The sequence below is a fragment of the Gigantopelta aegis genome, chromosome 14, assembly GCF_016097555.1.
Source record: "Gigantopelta aegis isolate Gae_Host chromosome 14, Gae_host_genome, whole genome shotgun sequence".
Lineage (NCBI taxonomy): Eukaryota > Metazoa > Mollusca > Gastropoda > Neomphalida > Peltospiridae > Gigantopelta > Gigantopelta aegis.
Genome location: NC_054712.1, coordinates 54,888,829 through 54,916,744, shown reverse-complemented (window position 1 = coordinate 54,916,744; position 27,916 = coordinate 54,888,829). Strand labels below are relative to the sequence as shown.

General features: G+C 34.9%; 1 protein-coding gene across 3 annotated transcripts; it reads right to left on the bottom strand.

Annotated features, from left to right (window-relative positions):
• Positions 1–1,280: 1,280 nt before the first annotated feature.
• Positions 1,281–27,032, bottom strand: LOC121388475 (paraplegin-like). 3 transcript variants are annotated; one of them, XM_041519825.1, is made up of 20 exons: positions 26,902–27,032; positions 24,015–24,314; positions 22,145–22,259; positions 20,027–20,110; positions 19,130–19,284; positions 18,287–18,367; positions 17,355–17,482; positions 16,599–16,701; positions 15,967–16,116; positions 15,094–15,238; positions 14,321–14,429; positions 13,010–13,136; positions 11,277–11,439; positions 9,055–9,165; positions 8,565–8,680; positions 5,855–5,938; positions 4,579–4,651; positions 3,570–3,730; positions 3,044–3,121; positions 1,281–1,852 (listed from the first exon to the last, which is right to left on the bottom strand). In XM_041519825.1, the coding sequence occupies exons 2-20, from the start codon at positions 24,207–24,209 to the stop codon at positions 1,709–1,711; spliced, it is 2,322 nt and encodes a 773-aa protein (XP_041375759.1). In that variant the 5' UTR covers positions 24,210–24,314; positions 26,902–27,032; the 3' UTR covers positions 1,281–1,708. The 3 variants fall into 3 exon arrangements, with proteins under 3 accessions (XP_041375759.1, XP_041375757.1, XP_041375758.1); XM_041519823.1 differs by lacking the exon at positions 26,902–27,032 and adding an exon at positions 26,630–26,732; XM_041519824.1 differs by lacking the exon at positions 26,902–27,032 and adding an exon at positions 26,021–26,161.
• Between the last annotated feature and the right edge of the window lie 884 nt (positions 27,033–27,916).

The following is a 27,916-nucleotide window of genomic DNA, read 5'->3' as shown; positions in this document are numbered from 1 at the left end:
TTCTCATTTAAGAATACTTCACCTGACCTCAAACAAAGGCATATTCCCCTAAGGATATTAGTCTGGTCCAAACATCCCAACAGTCAATGGTAATGGGGGGCCATTCAAATATTACGTAATGCGTAGAGGGGTGGGGTGTGTGTAAGTCCATGTGTTATGTGGTGTTACAAGGGGTGGGGGTGTATTGAACAGCGTTACGTAACACAATTTTGTTTTCTCTTAAAGGTGCCATGCCATGACAACAATATATAATGTAGGTTTTTAGAGGTAAACCCAAAACAATTATAAATCAAGCTGAAATGCTATAATACAAGACATTTTAAAATGGCGCAAGTGAAAACCAGCGGGGTTTTTTCCCCATCCTACAGCAATACGTCACTTTAATGACATCATCGTAGTACACATGGGTATAAACATTGCCACATTGCTTTGTCTACGTGTTAGAGTTTCTCCAAGTGTTATGTAATATTTTTGGAGGTGTATGGTCAAGCGTTACAAGGGGGTGGGTGGGTGTCTAATTTTGATAAAAATAGCGTTATGTAATATATGGACGGCCCCATGGCTTAAAAATCTTCCAGTGAGTCCTCTACTTCCTGTTTCAGTCATGTGACTGTAACTTACTTCTTTCTCCTTCACCGATTTGGTTTGGACATCTGTTTTTCGTTTCTCCAGACCGGCCTCGGTGACGTCGTGGCAGGTCATCGGTCTACAGGCTGGTAGGTACTGGGTTCGGATCCCAGTCAAGGCATGGGGTTTTTAATCCAGATACCGACTCCAAACCCCGAGTGAGTGCTCCGCAAGGCTCAGTGGGTAGGTGTAAACCACTTGCACTGACCAGTGATCCATAACTGGTTCAACAAAGGCCATGGTTTGTGCTATCCTGCCCATGGGAAGTGCAAATAAAAGATCCCTTGCTGCTAATCGGAAGAGTAGCCCATGTAGTGGCGACAGCGGGTTTCCTCTCGAAATCTGTGTGGTCCTTAACCATATGTCTGACGCCATATAACCGTAAATAAAATGTGTTGAGTGCGTCGTTAAATAAAACATTTCTTTCTTTCTTTCTTCCTTTCGTTTCTCCAGTTTTAATCTAAGCCATCTGTTTTTCTCTCTTTGTTTAGTCTAGAGGTTTTTTTGTGAAATTAATTTATTTATTTGTTTCATCATACTGATTATCGATTGGGTTGCAATTCCTAAGCTGAAATCTCAAACACAACAAATAGAATACATGTGATAAATGATGATGTTCATGCCAAAACAATATGGAATGCACAAAAACTCCATTTATAGTTTGACACAGTTATTTATTTACAGTAGCATGTAATACAAAACACCACATTATATTTACTTCTTATTTTTAACGAACCCACAATAATTTAGTCCAGGAACACCTCTTCATTTGTTTAATGTTTTTCAAATTACAACATGCACATAAAATGGCAACATGATTTTCCAAAAACCAAATTGGTTCGACAGTTATTGTAAACTACTGTATTGCATTAGTAGATATTAAAATGTTGCAGAATACAACTTGTTAAGCAAAATAAAAAACAAAACCTAAACAGTTTATTGAAAGTAGACAATAACCAATACACTGAAGGGTAAACTTAATTCACATTTTTTTCAAAAAGTCACTGGTTTCATTGCAACCAATCATCAGACATTATTTAGATAGCATTCTCTTTACTGCACATCTTCTTAGCCAACAGTGTCATGATTTATCATTGGTGGATGGCATAATTCCCTCCCATCCATGTGGCTCCATTGTTTTCTTCTTTCCATGTGGTGGTGGACCGATCAGCTTCTGTACATCGTCGTACGTTAGGACTTCATTACTGAGCAGTGATAACGCAAGCTGGAAGGAAAATAAAACCAAGAAGAGTCAAAATGGCCGACAAACAACAGTAATGTAAGCTGGAAGGAAACTTAAATAAGCTTAAGTAGTTAAAATGTCTTTCAAATTACCTTGAAAGGAAAGGAAATGGTTTATTTAATGACGCACTCAACACATTTTATTTATGGTTATATGTCGGACATATGGTTAAGGATCACATAGATATTGAGAGAGGAAACCTGTCGCCACTTCATGGGCTACTCTTTTCGATCAGCAGCAAGGGATCGTTTATATGCACCATCCCATAGACAGGATAGCACATACCACGGCCTTTGATGTACCAGTCGTGGTGCACTAGATGAAGCGAAAAATAGCCCAATGGGCCGACTGACGGGGATCGATCCCAAAAGGACTGCGCATCAAGCGAGCGCTTTACCACTGGGCTACGTCTCGCCCCAAATTACCTTGAAGGTAAAAAGAAATAAAAAAAATTAAGCTATTTCAATAATGACTGTCAGTTTCAAGGTAAAAACCAGACCTACAGAAATGTCACAGTATACAGTATTAAGCATATGGTCCATTTGCCAAAACCTCATTCAGGCTAAACCTTGCAGTTAGATACCAACAATTGTTTTTGTGGCATTTACATTTTTGTAAGTATGCAAACTTGGTACACTTGAACATTTTTAAAATATTCAAGATGGTGCCAAAACAGAGAAATAATATCGGAAATTTTATTACATACGACTAAACTGTTGGTGTCTGTTTTAGAGGTAATAGATTTCAAGATTAGTGCCCTGACAAACAGACTAATAGGAATATGTGAAATTGATAAAGACCTACTAACTTTCAAACAATTTTAATGAATTTAAAAATTCCCTTTAATCTAGATGTTAAAGTATTATCTTCAGTATCAATACCCAAAGTTAAAAAAGGATTTGTAAATCTAACAACCAAAGGCAAATTACTGTGCAAAATGTTATATTATATAGTCCATCCCATCCTCCAAAAAAAAAGTTTTTTTGTAAATAATTTCAGTTTTGATGACGTAAGAAGAAAAGTAAAAGTGTTTTAGAAATAACAAAAAATTACTGTTTTTGTGTCCAATTTAGAAAACATTTGACTCCGAAATAAAAAAAACCTTGTAGCAAATTACATACAATGAAAAAAGGCATCCCCATGGGATGGACTACAGGTAATAAGTCAACTCACTTTATCTAACTTATCTTTGTTGTCTTTTAGAATCTTTTCTGTGCACCTATAAGCTTTGCCCACCAATCGCCTTGCCTCCTGTAAGAAACAATATTTATAATAACAATTTGAATACATTTTTCTACATAACTATGTACTCTGTGGAGACAAACAGGGGACCCAACTTTAATAAATTAGAAAAAAACATCTTTGATCTCTTCATATATGAAGACTGTTCCATCAAAGCATTTCTGGAAATAGAGAAGATTTATAAAAAATGGTTTCATTCTATCATTCTGGGCTCTGCCCTTCCAGTGCCTGTGTGGTCAGAATGACCAAATTCACAACTTTCTTTCTCCATGTGCCAAAATTTTGTTGGAATTGGTCAAGTAGTTTTTCTTTAAATACACAAATTATATCCAAGCAATCTGGCAAGCACAAGTCTTTTACACCATGATGTCACCCATGAAACATGATGTAATTATCTGAAAAATGCTACAATTTCCAAACTCTTGTCGAACAAACCACATCTCGTCAAGTGTATTACCTCATCAATGGTAGCAGCTAAAACCTTGCTGTATGGTTTAGTGCCGAGAGTTTCCGACGATCTGGCTGGAAACGATAAGTGTCCAACCTTCTCGTTCATCCCGTACGATCGCACCTGATCCAGCGCCATCTTGGTGACCTTCTCAAGGTCGTCTTGAGCACCTGCAACCAGATGCAACTACAGTGAGTGGCTAGATTTTAAATCGTAGCTGTAACATGTGTCTTTCAGAGAAAGAAGCAAAGAGACAGACTACAAACAAGCAGACAGGACAGACAGACACAGACAGATAGATAGGCAGAGGAAGGAAGGAACGCACTCAACACATTTTATGTAGGGTTATATGAACATATGATTAAGGACCACACAGATATTGAAAGAGGAAACCCACTGTCACCACTTCATGGACTACTCTTTTTCGATTAGCAGCAGGGGATCTTTTATATGCACTATCCCATAGACATGATAGCACATACCACAGTCTTTATGTACCAGTTGTGGTGCACTGACTGAAGCGAAAAATAGCCCAATGGGCCCACTGACAGGGATCGATCCTAAACCGACCACATAAAATGAGCACTTTACCACTGGGCTATGTCTCACCCCTAGATAGACAGAGAAACAGACAGACACACACACACACACACAGACAGACACACACAGACACAAAGAGACTGCTGTATGAAATAAAGTTAAAAGTTAAAGGTTGTTTTGTTTAGCAACACCACTAGAGCACATTAATTAATTAATCATCGGCTAGTGGATGTTAAACATTTCGTAATTCTGACACACAGTCATCAGAGGAAACATGCTAGATTTTTCCATTAGAAGCAAGGGATAATTTTTATGCACTTTCCCACAGACAGGAAAGCACATACCAGTTGTGATGCACTGGTTAAAACGAGAACGAGACGGCAATCATTTAGTTTCACATATTAAGAATGTGAGACAATAAGTCTGTATTTTGTTCCACCTTCACTAACGAGATATGACTTGAAAGAAAGTTTCTTACCTGTGGTGACTTTGTTGAACACGACAGCCTCTGCTACCCGGCCACCGAGCGCCATACACATTCTCTCAAAGAGCTGTCAAAAAACAACATCAGTTGTTATGATCCAAGTATAACTAACAAGCATTTAATTTGGGGATCCAGGTATAACTAAAAATCATTGAAATTGGGGATTTGGGGATACAGATATAACTAACAAGCATTGAAGTGGGGATCCAGATATAACTAACAATAATTCAATTTGGGGATCCAGGTATATCTAACAATCCTTCAATTTGGGGATTTTTTATGATTATTACTTTTTTGTTGTTTTTGATTTTGTCAGAATCATAAAATGATGTAATATAAATATGTTGGGCTTGTCTCAAAATATTACACTTCCGAACTAAAATCTGTGATTCATAGGAGCATAGAATCTTGCTAAATTAATTTGTAACTATCTAAGCTAGGTCTTACCCAGAGGCCCCTATTCCCACTTCCCTCCATGCCAAAAAAAAGATACATCTCGAAAAAATATTCAGATGAATGACTTTTTTTTTTATATTAAGGACTGACTTTTTAATATATATTTTTAAAAACATTATTTTCAATAATTTAAAAATCAGAATTAAAAATGCATGCCTAACCCCTCTAAACTGGACACCCATTAGATCATGTAAAAAGTCTGGTTTTAAGGGGTATCTGGTTTAGAGAGGTTCTGTTCTGTACTGATATTTAAAACAACCATGAAAAATACCCGGATTTGGGGGAATTTCAGTTTATTGAGTGTTTAGTAGGATATCACTGTATTAATAATATAAATTTTGGGTAGAATTCACTAGTTTCAGGTGTGGTGACTCGTGACCAGTCGACGACCGGATGGAGACTGTGTGAATGGTCCACCGCAACACCCCTGGAGACAGAAGATCTACTGGTATATGACCATATAGAGCTTTGGCGGGAAGAAGGAGCCCATCGGTTGGACGAGGAACGTCACGTGGGTGCCGGGACTCAGCAGACAGTTCGGGAGTCCGAAAACCCGCTCTCTAGTGACTGAACAGTGAAGCAGTACAGAATAACTCGAGAACTTAACCGTAAGTACATCTAATATTATACCTAAACCACCGGCAATTTACAATACAGGCGACTGATTCTGGTGATCTACTGGTTACCTTGAAGAAAGAAAAATATGTCTGCCAAAATCAGTGGATACATTTTTCAATTATCCTAGGCTGTCTTATTGTGAGGCTTCAATGAGTATGTAATAAACATTAATTATCGTACCAAGAAACCCACTCACCTCTTCGGTTGAGTACAATTTCTGGTCCGAAGGCATGTACTGGGAAAACCCGAGTGCACTGTTTGTCCGTGGTACAATGGAGATCTGTAAAGATCACACAATCATTAGTTACATACATGTGTAATACATAAAATATTACTGTATATATGGAATTGTCAGTTCCTAGAAAAAAGGGAAATACATAGAATCATTTTATCTCCAGTTGATAAATTAAATCATACCAGATATCTCTTCAGAACATTTATTTCACAGGAACCTTTTGGTTTTATCATTGTTTTTTGCAGGAACCTTTTGGTTTTATCATTGTTTATAGATCAGTATGTATATATTATTTTATGTAAATACAGCTAAATAGGGTTAGAAATTGCTTGCAGTTTTAGCATAAACAGCTATAATCATTTTGAACCAACCAATAAACTTTCAGTGATGTAATTGATTAGAAACATATGAACTTAAGAGAGGTTTGAATTATTAGGACCATAAACCTGTTGTGTTGTGTCCACAAGGACAGACTTACAAATGGTTAATTTTACCTTTAATACCTATTCTATGTCCACAATGACGGACCCAAAAATGGTTAATTTTACCTTTAATACCTATTCTTTATGTGCACATTAAAAACAAGTCCAGTCCTTATTGTCCAATAGCTTTTGCTTGCACAAAAGGATTTTAGCAGAGATGAAAATCTGCTTGCCTCATTACTTTATTAACTCACAATCACATGGAGAGTAACTGCTCTTCTACATAATTTCAGGAGAGCAGTTTATTGCAGGTTAAGATTTTTAACCCATAAGCATTGTAAACCTTATCCGTTAATACCCAATATCCCATGAACCAGTTTAAACATCCTAACAGCTAATTACAAGGCTATAATCTCAGATGTGTCATGGATGCCCGTTACTGAATATGTAACCACCCACGATTATTGTGTGAAAAAAAGAAAGGACTGGATTATATATTTTTTATTGTTTAAGACAGTAGTCACATGATTTCTCAATCCAATATTTGGGTGGGGTGGGGGGGGGGGGGGGGGGGGTGGGGGGGACAGAAGGGAAAAACTCATTGGTGACACAGTGATATCCAGTCTTCAACAAACATACTGCAGGGATGCGATAACTAATTAAAAACTTTTTAAAGGGACATACCCTAGTTTTTATACACTAAGGCATATTTTTTTTACTATTATAGCCATTTTTGATGACTGAAATCATACTTTACTTAGATTTTATTGTTTAGATTTATCAGTTTCCATACATTCAAAGTGTTTTTGAAACTAGGATCTGTTCCTTTAAAAACCAGGCTGAAATGATCTTTAAAAAGCTGAAACCTCTTTACCATACATAAATAAGTCATTTATGAGCTTTTCAGATTAAACGTAATCTACTTTATGAAAATCATTTTATACCCCCCAAAAAAGCTGAAATTGGACAAAAAGCTGATCAAACACAACCCTTATATTAAAATACAAGCTGAAATGATCTTTAAAAAGCTGAAACCTCTTCACCATACATAAATAAGTCATTTATGAGCTTTTCAGATCAAACGTAATCTACTTTATGAAAATAATTTTATACCCCCCAAAAAAGCTAATCTACTTTATGAAAATAATTTTATACCCCCCCCCAAAGCTGAAATTGGACAAAAAGCTGATCAAACACAACCCTTATATTAAAATACAAGCTGAAATGATCTTTAAAAAGCTGAAACCTCTTTACCATACATAAATAAGTCATTTATGAGCTTTTCAGATCAAACGTAATCTACTTTATGAAAATAATTTTATACCCCCCAAAAAAGCTGAAATTGGACAAAAAGCTGATCAAACACAACCCTTATATTAAAATACAAGCTGAAATGATCTTTAAAAAGCTGAAACCTCTTTACCATACATAAATAAGTCATTTATGAGCTTTTCAGATCAAACGTAATCTACTTTATGAAAATAATTTTATACCCCCCAAAAAAGCTGAAATTGGACAAAAAGCTGATCAAACACAACCCTTATATTAAAATACAAGCTGAAATGATCTTTAAAAAGCTGAAACCTCTTTACCATACATAAATAAGTCATTTATGAGCTTTTCAGATCAAACGTAATCTACTTTATGAAAATCATTTACTACCCCCAAAAAAAGCTGAAATTGGACAAAAAGCTGATCAAACACAACCCTTATATTAAAATACAAGCTGAAATGATCTTTAAAAAGCTGAAACCTCTTTACCATACATAAATAAGTCATTTATGAGCTTTTCAGATCAAACGTAATCTACTTTATGAAAATCATTTTATACCCCCCAAAAAAGCTGAAATTGGACAAAAAGCTGATCAAACACAACCCTTATATTAAAATACAAGCTGAAATGATCTTTAAAAAGCTGAAACCTCTTTACCATACATAAATAAGTCATTTATGAGCTTTTCAGATCAAACGTAATCTACTTTATGAAAATAATTTTATACCCCCCAAAAAAGCTGAAATTGGACAAAAAGCTGATCAAACACAACCCTTATATTAAAATACTAGCTGAAATGATCTTTAAAAAGCTAAAACCTTTTTACCATACCTAAATAAAGGTCATGTTTTAGCATTTCAGATCAAATCCAATCTACTTCATGAAAATCATTTCATACCCCCCAGAAAAGCTGAAATCAAATGAAAAGCTGATCATTGACAATCCTGACATTACTGGTTTACACAAGAACACAAACCCTGAGCAAGGCGTCTGTGTACTTCAACAACCAGCCAACCAACGCATGTCCCGACTCGTGGTACGCAACAATCTTCTTTTCGGCAGGTGACAACAGTCGCGTCTTCTTCTCCACACCTGAAAATAATTCAGCAATAACATGTGACATCTTGAATATATGTAGATTAAAAACAAAATTGTAAAATGTCACTAAAAAAAAATTCCCCTTTCTTTTCTTTGCTTGAAAATTCAGTTTCGGACAAAATATTCTAAAATGTGAAATTAAAAATTACATTTAAATTAAAAGATAAATATATTACAGACTAACAAGCATTTTTAAAGTGCTGCTGAAACAATACATGTTCTCTAACAATCCCCAAAATCTTTTATATTAAAGGCCATAGCTCTGTCAAAGATGAATAACATGGACCAGCAACATATTTTGTTTGGCCTGAAGGATGATTAGTTAAGAGTTATGGAAGGAGCAGAAGCACTAGATTTCAGTGATATACCTGCGACAACTCTCTCTACCGCGTAGTCGAAGTCAGCTCCAGTGATAAATTTCTTCTGAAATCGAGCAGCATGAATGGCAGCTTCATTACATATGTTGGCAATGTCAGCACCTGTTGATATAGAGCTCAATACAGTGTCCTCCATTTACTTGTGATTATGAGATTTTGTTCAAAACAGACAATGCAATATCAGGGAATATTTTGTTTTAAAAATCTTGATCAGCAATATTTCTAGTCATTTGAAAACTGATTAGCAACTACTGTTTAATGTTTTAAAATTGTGTAGCGATCTCTGAAACTTGCATTGTGAATAAATGAATGCATAAATGCATGAATTAATAAATGAATGAATGAATGAATGAATGAATGAATGAATGAATGAATGAATGCATGCATGAATGAATGAATGAATGAATGAATGAATGAATGTTCAACAACACCCCAGCACAAAAATACACATCGGCTATTCGGAAAAAAGAAAGAAATGTTTTATTGAACAATGCACTCAACACATTTTATTTACTGTTATATGGCGTCAGACATATGGTTAAGGACCTCACAGATATTGAGAGAGGAAACCCGCTGTCGCCACTTCATGGGCTACTCTTTTTGATTAGCAGCAAGGGATCTTTTATATGCATCATCCCACAGACAGGCCTTTGATATACCAGTCGTAGTGCACTGGCTGGAACGAGAAATAACCCAATGGGCCCACAAATGGGGATTGATCCCAGACCGACCGCACATTGAGCGAGGGCTTTACCACCTCGGCTATTGGGTTATCAGAAAAGGTAAAACTTGAAATACATTTCATGCAAAATAGAAAAGGTATGTAACTGGGGTCAATGATTTTAAAATTTATTATTTATTACAATGTCATTTTGTTTACAACGCATAAACATGCATTCTCACTGTTCATGTACTCAATTTGTTTACTGCATATTATTAGCTAATTTAAACTGAATCTTAGAACATTTATAACAGTAATGTCAAATGTAGTACAAGTGTGTTAGGGTTACATAACTCACTGGTTATTCAAAGGTACTTCATGTAACTGAACAATCAGTTACCTAGGTAACAATCATGTGAACAGACCAAACATTTAGAAGTATTGTCACCTGCAACTACACATTTTGTCAGGGGTGGGATGGGGAAATTTTGCCTGATTTAAACACTAATGCCCAAATCTTGATAACTACATTTAGAAGTATTGTCACCTGCAACTACACATTTTGTCAGGGGTGGGATGGGGAAATTTTGCCTGATTTAAACACTAATGCCCAAATCTTGATAACTACATTTAGAAGTATTGTCACCTGCAACTACACATTTTGTCAGGGGTGGGATGGGGAAATTTTGCCTGATTTAAACACTAATGCCCAAAACTTGATAACTACAAACACTAATGCCCAAATCTTGATAACTACAAACACTAATGCCCAAATCTTGATAACTACAAACACTAATGCCCAAATTTTTATAACTACAAACACTAATGCCCAAATCTTGATAACTACAAACACTAATGCCCAAATCTTGACAACTACAAACACTAATGCCCAAATCTTGATAACTACAAACACTAATGCCCAAATCTTGATAACTACATTTATTCATATTTGCAAGGAGCAGGACAGAGCCCAGTGGCAAAGCAGTTGTTTGATGCATGGTCGGTTTAAGATCGATCAGTCGGTGAACCCATTGGGCTATTTCTCGTTCCAGACAGTGCTCCACAATTGGTGTTACAAAGGTCGTGGTATGTACTACCCTGTCTGGGAATGGTGCATATAAAAGATCCCTTGCTGCTAATCGAAAAGAGTAGCTCATGAAGTGGCGAAAGCGGGTTTCCTCTCTCAATATCTGTGTGGTCCGTAACCATGTCTCATGCCATATAACCATAAATAAAATGTGTTGAGTGTGTTGTTAAATAAAACATTTCCTTCCTTCCTTCCTACATATTCGCATTACAATCAAACAGCTATATAGGATTCCACTTTTTACATGCATTACTACTAATATTGTGAACAGCTTGATGGAAATATGTTGAAACATTTTCATTCTAGCTCTTTTTACAGGGAACATCTTCCATCCTTCATGCCCAAATACGAAGATTTCCTCCAGCACTGGGAGGTGGGGGGAAGGGAAGGGGGGGGGGGGCAGTGTATGCTACTGACTCTCTCAAACTCGACTCGTACGCCAATGCCAGTACATGCTACACTTACCACTCATTCCTGGCGTGAGCTGAGCTAACTTCGGTACGTACACCCACGGATCCTTCTCCAACTTAAGCTTCTTGAGGTACATCTCAAATGTTTCACGCCGCTCGATCAGTGTCGGCAAGTCAATCATGATGTGACGGTCAAATCGACCAGGACGAAGAAGAGCCTACAAGGAAGGAAATGTTTTATTTAATGACGCACTCAACAAAGAGCCTATAATACAGATTTATGTCGGAATAATAATGTTTGTTTTATTTAAATATTTCCTCATCTATAAATGGATGTGAAGTCCTAACAAATAATGTCATTAATAATGTCATTATCTCTGTTACATTTGTGCTGTTATTTAAATAATAAAATAGAATTTAAAATGTATACCTTATTTTACAAAGATATATTTAGGTGTTTTTTTACATTATACATAAAATAAAGTTCAGGCCTGATAATCATGGCTACATAATACAATTATTTCTAATATGAACACATACATAATATGTATACAATAGTGAAACATAGTCAAATAATAACATCTATACCTTATGACTACAAACAACAGTGGTAAAATATTTAAAGATCGGTAATTACAAAACAGGTCCATGGAGTATTACAAATTTGATGAATTACAAACAGAAAATATTCCCAAAGACAATTAACTTGTGTTTTTATTGTTCTGACCTTATCCAAGATGTGGGGCAGGACGTAACCCAGTGGTAAAGCACTCACTTGATGCGTGGTCAGTTTGGGATCAATCCCCATCTGTGGGCCCATTGGGTTATTTCTCATTCCAGCTAGTGCACCACGACTGATATAACAAAGGCATGTGCTATCCTGTCTGTGGGATGGTGCATATAAAAGATCCCTTGCTACTAATTAAAAAATGTAGCAGGTTTCCTCTCTAAAATTATGTCAAAATTACCAAATGTTTGACATCCAATAGCCGATGATTAATAAATCCATGTGCTCTAATGGTGTCGTTAACCTTCCGAGTACTGCAGGCGAGATATCTCGCCCGACGTCATGTCAGTCGACATACTGTACACTGTATACAGTGCATTCCCCAATTCATATTTCCTGTCGTTTTGCACACGACACTCACCGGAAACGGAAATATAATAAAAGAAAAATGATTCTTTTTCAAAATGGTGGCTTTTGTTTTGATTTTTTCAATTGAAAATACCTTGAAATTTTGAGTTCAAAAAGCTAATTTGATAATAAATTTGATCGTTTTAACAACAATGAAAATTACCAAATATTGCAATATGAATCGTAGTTCGGGTTTAAAAAAAAATTCTGGTCAAAAAAAACCCAGTTATCGGGAATAATGGACATAAATACTGGACAGCTGGCCACAAATGCCCGTAAGTAAACACAACTTTTTCGATTTTTTGCCTAATTTTAATCACAGTTAGCTGATATAAAAATAATAAAAATTACAAAAAAAAACACGAAAATAATACTTACCGATTCATATATGAACTTTATTTCATGTATTTATAAAACATTTAAGTGAATATATGTGAGTAAAAATTACAAACTTGTACCCACTCAACGTGGTTTTTGTTAAAAATTAATCCAGTAGTCTAAAGGTTAAACAAAACAAACTTTAACTAATGGAAAAATACAGCCGGTTTCCTCTCTGACTATATGTCAAAATTACAAAATGTTTGACATCCGATAGCCGATGATTAATAAATCCATATGCTCTAGTGGTGTTGTTAAACAAAACAAACTATAACCTTATCCAAGACGTCTGCCCGATTGGTGGATGCCAACATGATGACTCCGTCCATCGTTCCCATGCCATCCATTTCCACCAGCAGCTGGTTCAGGGTATGTTCCTCCTCAGCATTGGATCCTGCACCACTGGAGAAATAACAACTCAATGAATGAATGTTTAACACCCCAGCATGAAAAATACATCAGCTATTGGGTGTCCAACTAAGGTAAATGATGCAAAAATGAAGTGATGATCAACATCTATATAAAAATTCCAATATTTAAATGAAAACACAGTGTAAAGAACTGCAAAATAAATACAAATAGCACAGATGGGTAAATTAAAATTTATAGTAAAATTCAGTATCACAAAAAACTAAAAACTATGAAGACAGGTAATGACTATGATAAGTAACAAAGCTAGAGAATATAAAACTTGAAATTTAAAGGTTATCTTTGTAATAAGCTAAAGTTCAAAACCAGACAGAATTTCTTTTTCACAAGTTGGAGTCAAATATCATGAGATGACATTACAAATGTTTTCATTTCCAATAAGGGCTATTTCAATTTTAGGGCCATAACTCTGTGAAAAATGGGGAAAACAATGGGTAAATCACCATGAAAGTTGGAGTCAAATATCATGAGATGACATTACAAATGTTTTCATTTCCAATAAGGGCTATTTCAATTTTAGGGCCATAACTCTGTGAAAAATGGGGAAAACAATGGGTAAATCACCATGAAAGTTGGAGTCAAATATCATGAGATGACATTACAAATGTTTTCATTTCCAATAAGGGCTATTTCAATTTTAGGGCCATAACTCTGTGAAAAATGGGGAAAACAATGGGTAAATCACCATGAAAGCCAAACCTGTTCTGTAACAGAAGATGATATGGCTATAAACAAAATGTCAGCTCAGTATCTTGAGGCATTGTGAAAAAAAGTTTGGAAAACTATATGTGGGACAGATGGACGGACAGATGGACGGACAGACAGAAGGACAGAGATGCAGCTTATAGACCCCTCCAACCTACACAGCCTCCACAACTCAAGTCTTTCTAAAACATTTACTGATCCAAGATTCATGGTTGACTATTTTCAACCACAACACTCTTTCGCCTCTGTATTTCAATTGTATTCAAGTCTTACATTAGACATGAAGATGTGATTTTTCTATTAATTTCAGCTTTTCAATCTGAACCCTCCACACCCCTTGGTTTTAAATTATGCCCTCAATTTTATGTTGAGTCTTCTCCTAGAAAATAATGTGTTTAAGACAGAATTTTGTTTTGTCATAACCAAAACATGTATGTTAATGATTCACTAACCCTCCACTTCTCCTTCGACCAATGGCATCAATCTCATCAACATAAACAATGCAGGGAGCTCTTTTCTTAGCCTCCTTGAACAAATCTCGCACTCTTGCTGCTCCCAGGCCTAATGAAGAAACAAAATAATGATTTATCTTATTCTTTTAAATAATATCAATAATTTATCTTATTTTATCAATTATTATCAATGATTTATTTTATTCTTTCAAATAAATATCAATAATTTATATTATGTTATTAAATAGTATCAACAGTTTATTTTAATCTATCAAATATTAAAAATGTATTTCATTCAATCCAATAATATCAATAATTAATCTCATTCTGTCATAATAATATGAATAATTTATCTTATTCTATCAAACAATATAATTTGTCTTATTCTATCAAATGATATCAATAATTTTGCCTTATTCTATCAAGTAATTTTTCATATTCTTTTGCATTTTTCAGTGGAGCTGTTCGACCATTTATCAAAATTCAAATGCAACTCTAAAACAACAATTTTCCAGCAAAAACATTATTATATAATATGCATAAACTAATCATTAGAAGCTATTTTAATCTTCAACACAACACAAACAGAATCCCATTTTCAAGAGGGGTAAGGGTAGTCTCCCTCTTGGAAAAATACAAAAATTGCCTTTAATGCCTAGTTGGAGACGACCCTATATTGCTGTGTCATTAATATATTCATACTGCCCCATTAGTTGTATTAAGACTAGATGCCGACTACACATGTATGCTTTAGTCAACAATAAATAGTTTACCTCCAAGCATTTCAACAAACTCTGACCCGGCCATGGCTAAAAAGGGAACACGAGCCTCCGTAGCAACAGCCCTGGCAAGCAGAGTCTTGCCACACCCTGGTGGACCTAGCAACAGTGCACCATGAGGAATTTTTGCACCAAGTTCCTGAAAAAAGAAAACCCACAAAAGTCATCCATTAGTGCCTGGAACAAACACTGGAAAAGATAATAACGAAGTTAGTTTCTGGGGGGGAAAAAATGTAGATTAGGATACAGTACTTAACAGATGTAAGTATTTAGGAATTGCTTACTATATACATGTACTACAGAATAAAGTTTATTTAGCTTTATTTGCCATAACTGGCCTTATTTTAATAAGCTGTTCCCAGAATGGTGCACATGAACGTTAATTACAAATAGGTATTGACAGAGTTAGATCCTGCCCCTCATATGGACAACCAATGGACAACTGATGGACAAATAAAAGAAAGAAATGTTTTATTTAATGACGCACTCAACACATTTTATTTAGGGTTATGTGGCATCAGACATATGGTTATGGACCACACAGATTTTGAGAGGAAACCCGCTGTCGCCACTTCATGGGCTACTCTTTCCAATTAGCAGCAAGGGATCTTTTATTTGCGCTTCCCACAGGCAGGATAGCACAAACCATGGCCTTTGTTGAACCAGTTGATCACTGGTCGGTGCAAGTGGTTTACACCTACCCATTGAGCCTTGCGGAGCACTTACTCAGGGTTTGGAGTCGGTATCTGGATTAAAAATCCCATGCCTCGACTGGGATCCGAACCCAGTACCTACCAGCCTGTAGACCGATGGCCTAACCACGATGCCACCGAGGTTGGTTATGGACAAATGATGCTGATGATTCACCTGAAACCTCTGAGGAGTCTTGAGATAGTCGACAAACTCCATGATCTCTATCTTTGCCTCCTTGAGTCCAGCCACCTCCTTAAAGCTGATTCCCTTGCCTTGTAGGGACATGATGTCCACACGGACAAACTTCGCCTTCCTTTCACTCGCCTGAACAAAGTTACGTCAAAATGGAAGTTAATCAATTATTTATTGTTTTAAAATGCTCTGATGTGCAACTATGACCCAATTTTCACTGAGAAATTTTGCTAAATTGCAAAATTTAATGTATTGTTAAAAATAAAAGATAATAACGGGGTTTAACTTTCCAATTGTTGAGGCAAGACAAAAACAAAACATTTTTGTACTCGATACAAAAAAACCCATCTACGTTTTGGCTGACAAACATCTAGTGGTTTATCAGATACACACCTACATAAAGCATAATTATTAGGTATGTGCTATCACAAAAAGTGTAGTCTATGTGATTATATAGTAGGTTATTTTTTATATCTCATGCAAAATAATGCAAAAAATCCAATGGCTTTTTTTTTTTTTAAATGTGTGATTGAAGGTTGTTTGTGTTTTAATATTAACCTCTAACTTAGCACTGATATGAGAACTAATAGTCGATATTTAATACGGTAACTTACAAACATGTCTGAAGAAACTCCAAGCGATCCTTTAGGGGCACTCTTGATCAGGAAATAGATAGCAAGTCCAAAAAGGGCCAAAGCTATGACACCACCCCAGTTGCTGAAAAAAAAAAAAAAAAAAAAAAAAAAAAAAAATCATTATTTTTTAACAACTGATTTTTTCTTTCTTAATATTACTAGGATCCAGAGTAGCATATAATATGACTTTGTGCTGAATTCACAATGCTTTTACCTATTTTCTAAATTTTATTAACAGATTACATAATTTCAGTCCAGTTAATTTATTTAGCAAGTAGATCATTAGATCATATGATAAACTACAAACATTAAGAATTCGTCTAAGGACCAGTTAATGTTAAAATAATGGCCATTAAAAAAATAAACTGTTAATAGTCTATGAATAGACTATTCAATAGGAATTTCTGTTATCCATGTCAAGATATAATTTTGCATACCCTGGACATTTGCTAATTCTGACACATAGTATTAGAGAGGAAACCCACTACATTTTTCCATTTGTAGCTAGGGATCTTTAATATGCACCATCCCACTGACAGAACAGCATATTCCATGGCCTCCAATATACCAGTCGAGGTGCACTGGCTGGAATGAAAAATTGCCCAACACGTCCACCACAAGGGATCGATCCTACACTGACCGCATATTATACTAGCACCGTATCACTCAGCTACATCCCACCCCTTCAATTTAATACAGGCACAAGATAAATGTATAATGGTAAAATTAGAATACTTTTGTCTGTGGTATATGAGAGGGACTCCATCCTCAGGTTTTATATGGAGATCTGCTTCAGCTTTTCGAAGCTTTTCCTCAAAACGATAAGGATCAGGAATTTTCATCGTGTAGTAGGAAAATTCAGCCTGAAATGAATTTTTTTTTAAATGATTCTGTCACATACGTACAGGCTCTTTAAATAAAAAATCAGGTAATAGTTTTGTTTCTGAATCATAATTTAGACTTTAAAGTCACAAACCAAGTTTTACGACTGACACAGAGTGGAGACGGTAAAACTACCCAGCTACATGTGCGTCAAATGGGGGAGAAAAAAAAAAAAGGAAAACAAATTTACTTTCAATTCTAAGTAATAAAATATCAGTTTAAAACTAGAATGGAAAATTCTCAATGTTTCATCAATAAAATGTTAACATCTTCAAGAGAAAACTAAACATAAAAACAACAATTAAAACCAGGAACACTAAAAAATATTTAAATCCATTATTTTTGTGGGTTTTTTTTTAAAAAGGCAAATTTTAAAATGGCTATGTTAATATTATGAATGTTTAAAGTTGCACTGAAAAATAATACCAATAGTAAGAGTTAAGAATGAATTACTGAATTACTGAATGTTTAACGACACTCCAGCATAAAAAATACATTGGAAATTGGGTGGTAAATAAAAGTTAAAGTTTGTTTTGTTTAACGACACCACTAAAGTACATTGATTTATTAATCATCGGCTATTAGATGTCAAACATTTCGTAATTTTTACATATAGTCTTAGCGAGGAAACTTGCTATATTTTTCCAGTAGTAGCAAGATATCTTTTATATGCACCGTGCTACAGACAGGATAGCACATACCACAGCCTTTGATTTAGCCTACCAAAGATCAACAGTAATGATTCTGCTAGAGAATTAATATGGTGAAGACAAAAAACAGCTTACCCTCTTTCCTCTAATAACAGCATCCTCGTGAAGATGAATTATGGCCATTTCTATTTCAGGACGGACTGTAATTTGATCAACCTACATGAAAACTAAAATATATTAAAATACAGGAAACAAGGGCTATAACTCTGTCCAAAATTGGCAAATCCCCATTAAAGTTGAACTTGATCTGTTAGGCTACATGATAAAGCTATACACAAAATTTCAGCTCAATAGCTTGTACCATTGCAAAAAAAAAAGGGCCAAAAACTGTATGTGGGAAAGACAGACAGACAGACAGACAGACAGACAGACCAGTAAGTACTAATAAATTCACGTATCAAAAAACCAATATCAAACAGTGACATATATACTTTTTGTATTATTAAAAAGTATGGTAGATCAGTGATGGATGATACCCATATTTATTGAATTATAACAAGAATATATAATTAATTACAAAATGTACACCTGATTACAAAATATAAATACCTATGTAATAGTACATTTCATTTTCATTTCAATTTATTTTCATGCTTATATCCAATTAAGGTTCAAGTACGCTGTCCTGGGCACACACCTCAGCTATCTGGGCTGTCTGTCCAGGACAGTGAGTTAGTTTTTCGTTGATTAGTGGTTAGTGAGAGAGAAGAGGATGTAGTGGTCTTACACCTACCCACTGAGCCCTTAAGAACTCACTCTGGGTTGGAGCTGGTACCGGGCTGCGAACCCTGTACCTACCAGTGTGTAGTCCTATGGCATAACTACTGTGCAACTGAGGCTGGTAGATAGTACATCCACACCTGTTAATTTTATATTATTATCTCCCTTTAACCATGTTTAAAGAATAAAGCTAGTTACCTCCCCTTTGGCCAGTAATTCATAATAGAATTCATTCCAGGATATGAATCTGTAGAGCCCGGACTGATCATCTGTTTTCAGAGGGGCATCTGCATACAGCAGGTATCCACACACAATCATAAACAGCAACCCAAAAAATATTGATCTTGGATTCACTGAAATAGGAGACACACAAAATATTTATAATTTATCATCATTTTAAATCAGTATGTAACTATGTTACACCTAAAGTGCTGAATATTTTTGTTGTGGTGAAAGAGTTAACTTAAGAGTGCTTGAAGACCTAGGAAATTTAGAAATAATTACAATAAACAGTGTTGCTGATGCTAATAAATATGCAATTATGTCTTCAGTTAACAGATTTTACAAATTTCAATACCTAAGCAATACATGTCCCGTATCAAACACAACAATTTTTCGTATCTCATAAAGTCAAGGGCCATAACTCTGTCAAAATGGGTAAATTGCTATGGAAGTCAAACCTGATCTGTAACAGTACATGATAAAACTATACATAAAATTTCAGGTCAATATCTCAAGGCTTTCTAAAAACAAAACCATCCAGAATAATATGTGGGACAGACGGATGGATAAACAGACGGACAGAAGGACGGAGATGAAACCTATAGTCCTTTCCAGTTGGACCGGTAGGGGACTAATAACATGATTTTAATCAATGATGAAATTTTAATAAATCAACCTTATTATTGCAATGCATTGGAGAGAAAGAGAGCCAAGAAAGAAAAATAAATTTTAAAAAATAAAGGAGAACCTTTCTCACAGGTTTAGTTTAAAATAAAGGATTTAAGATTAAATACCCCCCCCCCCCCCCCCCCCCCGCCCACTTCAGTAATATAAACCTCAACTCTAAATCTGACAATAAAATGAACACTGTACCAGGCTCCTTTTCTTTGTCCTCCTGGCTCTTGTCTTCTTCATTGTTATAGCGACAATCACTGGTGCTAAATAATCGCACCTGACCTAAAACAAAATAAATAAAACCTGAATTATTTAATTTTTATAATTTCTTTGATCCAAGTAAATAATTTTAACAACAAAAAAAATTAAATGATACTGTATGACTTTAAAAATCCATGACCCTCAATTTTGCACTACTTTCAGAAAAAGCTGGACTGTAGAATGTGAACATAACCTGTAGAATTGCTTTTCACACTTTTGTATAAACGGCTTCTCACTAATGTGCTGCATTGTTCATACAGCGTGTAAAGCAGTGTAAAGCATATATGGTAAAGTGCTTGCCTGATGCGCGGTTGGTCTGGGTTATTTCTAGCTCCAGCCAGTGTACCACGACTGGTATATCAAAGGCTGTGGTATGTGTTATCCTATCTGTGGGATGGTGCATATAAAAGATCCCTTGCTGCTAATCGAAAAGAGTAGCCCATGAAGTGGCAACAGCAGGTTTCCTCTCTCAATATCTGTGTGGTCCTTAACCATATGTCTGACGCCATATAACCATAAATAAAATGTGTTGAGTGTGTCGTTAAATAAAACATTTCTTTCTTTCTTTACACAAAATAGATGTGGTTGTTTTACATTTGAATTTAAGCATGTTCAGTGTTTACAGATACAGACAGACAAACTGACAAACCACCTTAAAATGTGTTAAAATGGTAATATGGATAATGCCTTTCAGTAAAAGCTCTTAAACGTGAACAGGTGCATTTAAATAAAGAAGCAGTAGTTTTCATGGTAAATTAAACTGTTCTGCTCTAGTAAGTTCCAGTCAGGTCTATTATATCCACCTGTACTTGTACAAGCAACTAAAGAACTGCTTCTCGTAACATCTATTACAAGAAGTCAAATACATATTATACACAATGCACAGCTGAAAACTATCACTCCATGGCCTACTGACCTACATTCGTGTACATATCGATGGAGTACATTCCCTTGGGAAACAGATTATTAAACTAATACATGAATAAATAAATAAATACGATGACTTAGCAGTTATTTAAAGTCAATCACTGGCCTCTTTGGTGTCGTGGTTAAGTCATCAGACAAAAGGCTGGTAGGTACTGATTTTGCAGCCCAGTACCGGTTCCCACCCAGAGCGAGTTTTAATGACTCAATGGGTATGTGTAAGACCACTACACCCTTTTCTCTCTCACTAACTACTAACAACTAACACAACTAACCCACTGTCCTGGACAGACAGCCCAGATAGCTGAGGTGTGTGCCCAGGACAGCATGCTTGAATCTTAATTGGATATAATCATGAAAATAAGTTGAAATGAAAAGAATAAAGTCAATAAGGGGCAAATGCACCAGGAGGATAATTTGATCAAATGCAATCATAGTACATAAAGTAATTACTAATCAAAATTATCTTCATGATGCGTTTATCCTGATGATTAACAATTTAACTATAGTATAACTGTAAATTGAAATGGATCCCTTGGTATGTAGCAAGTAATTATAGCTAACCTGATTTTATACAGGTATACAAGATGTTTATAACAAGTGAATAATTCTAATTCACATGTTAGTCATGGAAATAAACACATTCTTCTTTAAATTCATTGAGCAGGATCATTCCTTTGATCTCTTATATCTCAGATAAAAAAAAAGTTTTTAATTACACCACTAAAGCAATTTAATTAATTAATTATTGGCTATTATTGGATGTCAAACATTTGATAATTATGTCTCGTAGTCTTCAGAGAAAACTCACTACATGTTTTTCATTAGCTGCTATTTAGGATCTTTTATATGAACTTTCTGATACAGGACAGCACATACCATGGCCTTTGATACACCAATCACAGTGTTTGAAAAATGTTTGCCAAAGTTCCTAGTCCTCACAGAAGTTTTGGCTAGTGCCCGGTGTATTATAGTAATTACAGCTGATAAGTTCCACTAGCCCAGACCAGAAATTCACTAGCTGGGAGCGAGGGCTATTGGATTTGTGAAACCCTACAATTGGGAAAACCGTAGATGTGTGTTCTGCCACCAGGCTAAATTCTAGTGGCATTAGTGTGACAATAAACTTACGAAAACCAAAGAGTTTAGCCAGGTCGTCTTGGCTGCGGAATCCCGATCTCCTCAAGAGAGTTGAAAATGCTCTGAATTCCCGGACAAGATTGTTCGTCTTCGGCAATGAAAAGATCTGTGAAAAAGGAAAAACCTGGTTTAAAGGATCCACAAAGCGATATATTGTATATTATGGACCGAATTTACAAAGCCTGTTTTTTACTTACATGTATGTAACTATGTACATACATTTACTATGCTTAAACACCTGCGTTTAAGAAAAACAGGCTTCATAAATTCGGTCCTAATACGATGTCTTTATTATTAAATACAGATGATAAAACTTTTTTTTTAAATTATGCTTTTGCTATTGGCAGAATGTTAACCTAAGGAAATTTCGAGCTCGCCTATGGCAATTTTAACCAGTAATTTTTGCAACAAATAAACATAACTTTAAAAAATTTAATTATCCACTCAGCCTATGGCAATAATTTTTATCCAGCAGTAAAATATTGCTATCGGTCAAGTGACTGACTTACAACAATTCATAATGCACCTACAGCTATTGCCATCACTGATATCGTTAGGTTTGAGCTCTGTGATCAGGATTTATTAACTACATACAGACCCCGGTAAGTCACCAAAAGATATTATAATGTGATAATTCAGTTAGAATGTTTTGTAAGAATACTGCAATGAAACATCACACAAACTTTTCTGAATTTGACATACTATTTATTAATTGTTTAAAAGTGAAGGATATTTTTAACTACCCCTCAGTGCATTTTAAAATATACTTGTTCAGTGCCTAACATAGTTATTTCGTTTCTTGGTCGAGACAGAAAACCCAGGTTCCTCAGGGATTTATCAAAGATTTTTCACCAGGATCCTCAATCTGATGGGATTGGGATTGGGATTTTTTTTTACGTCACTGAATGATGTAGTACACCACTGTTAAATTAATTTAATGGAACAGACATTAAGATCTTTTGTGCTGTGAGTTTTTAGAATAGAAATTGGGAATTTTCAGGGCCACTTTCTTTTGGGAAGGGGCCTATGTAATTTACGGCAACACTTTTCTTGAATAATTATAACATTATATACACAAATATATCTGCAATGAGTTAACATTTATAAATCTGTACACAAGGCTGTGCATCCCCCATGACGTCCCCAATGTGTGCTGTAACAATCCGCATTGTTATGCAGGGCTGGCAACATTCTTGTGGGTTTTCTTGAGCAATGAGAATATCGAATACAATACATTTTCATTCTCTCTTAGAAAATTTCAAATAAAGTTCTATAAGCAAATATATTTTTTGTAGCTGATGTGTTTTTTTGTGCTAGGCTGTTGTTAAACATTCATTCATTCATTTATTCCACTATGTTGTAGGTGGGAGGGTTTGTAACTGTTTTACTGGGATCTTTAAAACACCTGTAGAACATAGATGTAAATGATCCCAATCTATAGTATAAATAATTACAGCTCACCCTGTACTTTCCCAAAGTGGCTACAATATTTATGTTTTGGGTAATAAAATATTCCTTAAACTAACCACATTAAAAAAAAAATATCATGGAAATTCTCTACATATTTGAAAATTGGCCTAACCAAAATTTGTTCCAGTGTGAGCCCTGAATAATATCAATTAGTCAAGGATGTATCATACACTGAGACTGGCTGTGGTTAAAACATCTTCTTTTCAAACAACCAGTGGGAAGCACGCTATTACCATATTTTTACGTGGACAGTAAAAATAGCTTGGGCGCAAAAGTGTGATTGTGCACCTCAGATGTAAAGGAGTGCAGCTCTATTGATTTTAAAGACTTGATTACTGTTGTAGCTCATGAAAGTGATGAAAAACCCCCAAACATGTAGACTTCTGCTCACCTTTAAGTTACGTTGGTGTCCAGAAAAGGCACAGGGAGGGTGTGAAGCAGATGACAAATTTCGAAGAATACAACATCTTCTACAAGCAGAATGTGCCATGCTGTCACCACAAGTAGCCTGCTCTGTGGCACTTCTAAACACAACTGGGTTAAGACACTGCCAACTCCTTCGGGGTACCTGGCAAAGTTGATTCATTGTGCTGTCCAAAATTCAATCTATTTTTTTATGATGTGTGTCACTCCATTGATTAATCAGTGACAAAACTGAGGTTCTCAAAGTCTACAATTTCACTCACTCAGTCTGAAAAAGATAAAAGACAAAATCACTTTTATACTTTCTTAAAACCATTAATAATATTCAATAAGAAAATTAAATGCATCATTCGATCTGTAACAGTGCATGATAAAGCTACATGTACAAAATTTTAGCTCAATATCTAGAGTCATTGTGAAAAAAACATCCGGAAAAGTATATGTGGGACACAGATGGACAGATGGACAGACAGACAGACAGACAGAAGGATGGAGATGAAACCTAGTCTCCTCATGTTGTACCAGTAGGGGAATTATAAATATGTTTTAAAGAGCTGTTATTAAAACAAAAATGTGTAAAATAGAAAAATATGTCAGCTATAAACAATGAACTTATAAAAATAACAATCTCTATGTATTATTATGATATAATTAATTAAAACAATTAATAGCCTTTTAGACCTGTGAATACTCAAGTATACAGTTTTATTTACCTTTTAGTCCATTACAAATTGTAATATAGCACAAGGCAATCAAAAGCGTTTAAATAAATAAATATAAAATTTTTAAGGTGTCAGTGTGATGAAGTGACAAAAATATTATATAAACAATTAATGTTTGATTTACCTGTCATGTTCCCAACATATTAAAATTTTACAAAATATGATTAAGTTTCTGCACTTCATGAAAAATTCTTAAAAAATTACTTCTGATTTTATACAACATATTAATATCATGATATCAAACATCATATATAATAAGTGGTTTGCTTGCAAATTCAATGGATACTGTTCACCAGTGACTTAAAATATATTATTTCTAAACATATTTCATTTAAACTGTGCATTTTAATCATTCAACATTAAATACACCACTAGATTATATAAATTTAATTTGAACTTTTACTGTTATCAGCAATGGAAATTAATTTGTATCAGTATGTAATATTTAATGTTCAGACAAAGAATTCCCTGCCACAATATCAGGTCCTAATCTTGCCGGTGAAATGAACGCGTTCTTCACCAAAAGTTGGCTCAAGTCATCAAGTTATTCGCAGTAGTGAGAAGTCGAAGTCGTCGGGATATTTTGGACCTAATCCAATTTCAAAAATGAAATCAAACAACAGACGTCAAGACCCAGACTTGTCATAGCTCACTTGGCACCTAGTCGCCACATGTCGGTCTGTGTTTTTACTTTAGTGCCTAAATGTACATCGACGCATCTCACGCCATGTGCAGTGACCAATTAAGCGTTGTTAGTCCTCGGCCACATTAATTCCAGTAATGCCAGAAAATACTAATTATTACTTTCATTTTAACATAACGACACATTATCAACATTTTTAATGAAAAATACAATTGTTTTGTTTAAATGTTATTACAGGAAGTAGTATTTTATATTGAAATATTATGATTAGAACAATATGTATAATTCAGAATTTTTCCACATGAACGCGGAATATGGCGAAATGTTACAAAATGTACCAAAAAATGTTCGCTTTGCCTATTTTTATCAAACTTCTTCTAGAAAGGGGAGGATTCACTTTTCCTACTTTTTCAATTCTAGATTAAGGCCAACAATATACTAATTAGTTTATTTCCATTTTAAGATGGTCATAATACCCTGTAGTATGCACATGTAATGAGATATAAATCATCCAAGAAATAATTTACTAGCTAACAACACTTGTCCATTGTGTCAACCATCATTGTTTGCCTTGCTATATGCATTAGTAGCCTAGTAGTAAAGCTTCACCTGATGCAAGGTCTGTCTGGAATTGATTCCTGTCAGTGGACCCATTGGGCTATTTCTCATGCCAGCCAGTGCACCATGATTGCTATATAAAAGGCTGTGGTATGTGCTGTTCTGTTTATGGGATGATGTATATAACAGATCCCTTGTTACTAATGAAAAAAGTATTGGGTTTCTTCTCTAAGTCTATATGTCAAAATACCAAATGTTTGACATCCAATAGCTGATGATTAATAAATCAATGTGCTCTAGTGGTGATGTTAAACAATTTTTTTTTTTTAATCAATGCCTGGTCAGATGACAGATGACTGCTGCACATGCATTATAAATTAGTTAACTTTATGCTTAGTAATTTTCGCTTAAATTGTTATGCCCTTTTACAGTTACTATGGTGTTCCAACAATAACATGTAAATGTTCATGCTACAAAGCAGAATACAGGCAATGGCTGGTGCCTATGCTAGATCTTGACAAAAATTGGAATTTCAAGGGCAAAACACCATGATGACATGTGAACACCATTTCAACACTTTACTAAGGCCAAAATGTTATAAATCACAGTAAAACGACTGAAAACGGAATTATTATATGCTGCGTATACAACCGTACTAACATCAAATTAATCCTAGGTCTACATGACGTAAAAGAAATAACGAAACAATCACGAAAGAGACAAACTTCCAATAGGTATATCACGTTCTCATGTTGATGTTTATAAACTCAAGCAATGAAAATAAGGTTTACAAAATGCAAAGGAAGTCAATTTGTGTGGAGCAATTGGCCAATCAAAAAGAGGTTTAACCCCGCGTAAAGTGAAAGAAGTGTGTCCTTTGAAGGTGAGTACCTGTATTTGACTCTAAATATTATTTAATGTGTACTACTTACGAGCTTAAAAATCACGCCATGCGTTTCGGGAGTGATTACTCTATAAAATGCGAAAATAATAACGCCCAGTTTGCAAAATGTAGCAATTGGATACGAAGAAATGTTTGTTTACTATGACCGACCATTCCACGCTTTTGTGAAGAAAAGCTACAAACACATTGCCTTTGTTTTCGTATTTTAATATATTTTTTCAATTATTGTCTCAGTACGATAATTAATAAAATAAGGAAGAACCATTAAACACCAAAATCTAATAATATTTTTTTCATGAGTGCACAATCTGTGCTAAATATATAAAAATTGTCACGTAATGGCGTCTTTTCCCCACAAGACAGGATGCACGTCTGGTGTCATCATGATGTTCTTATGTTCACATTATTGCCAATAATTTGATATTTCCACACATATTCTATTTATAATATGTTTCACAAAAAACTCACATGATACTAATATTTAAGGCTCATGTTCAACCTAAACACGCAAAAATCAATCATTGGAACATTTGGCTTAATTAGTGTTGCTTGTAAAGCCCATTCCAGTTCATTTTGTTATCACAACATTCCCTTTGTGTCATCTTCTGATTGGATCTGTTAATTATGACAGGGCATGGCTGTAAGCATCAAGGAGTACTGACTGTTTAATGGTTTGTTATTATTTTATTTGTATTGATTTTATATCCATAGCAGAATTATCTGTACATGATAGGCTATAGCCTATAGTCTACTTGGAAGTTATAATGTTGTGCCTGTATATTATATATGCACTCCGTGTGTATATATATATATATATATATATATATTAATTCTGGATATTTATGATTTAATACTACACATGGTGAGCCATTTCTTTCAGAATATCTACATTATATATTTGTTAGAAGGTTGCAAGAAGTTTGGAGTTGGGGGTAATATATGTGGTTGTGCATGTAATGGGGAATGTAAGTGCAACTTTTTATTAACTGACTAGAAGATTCCATAGGAATACATCTACCCTGAAATATAATAATTATTATTAC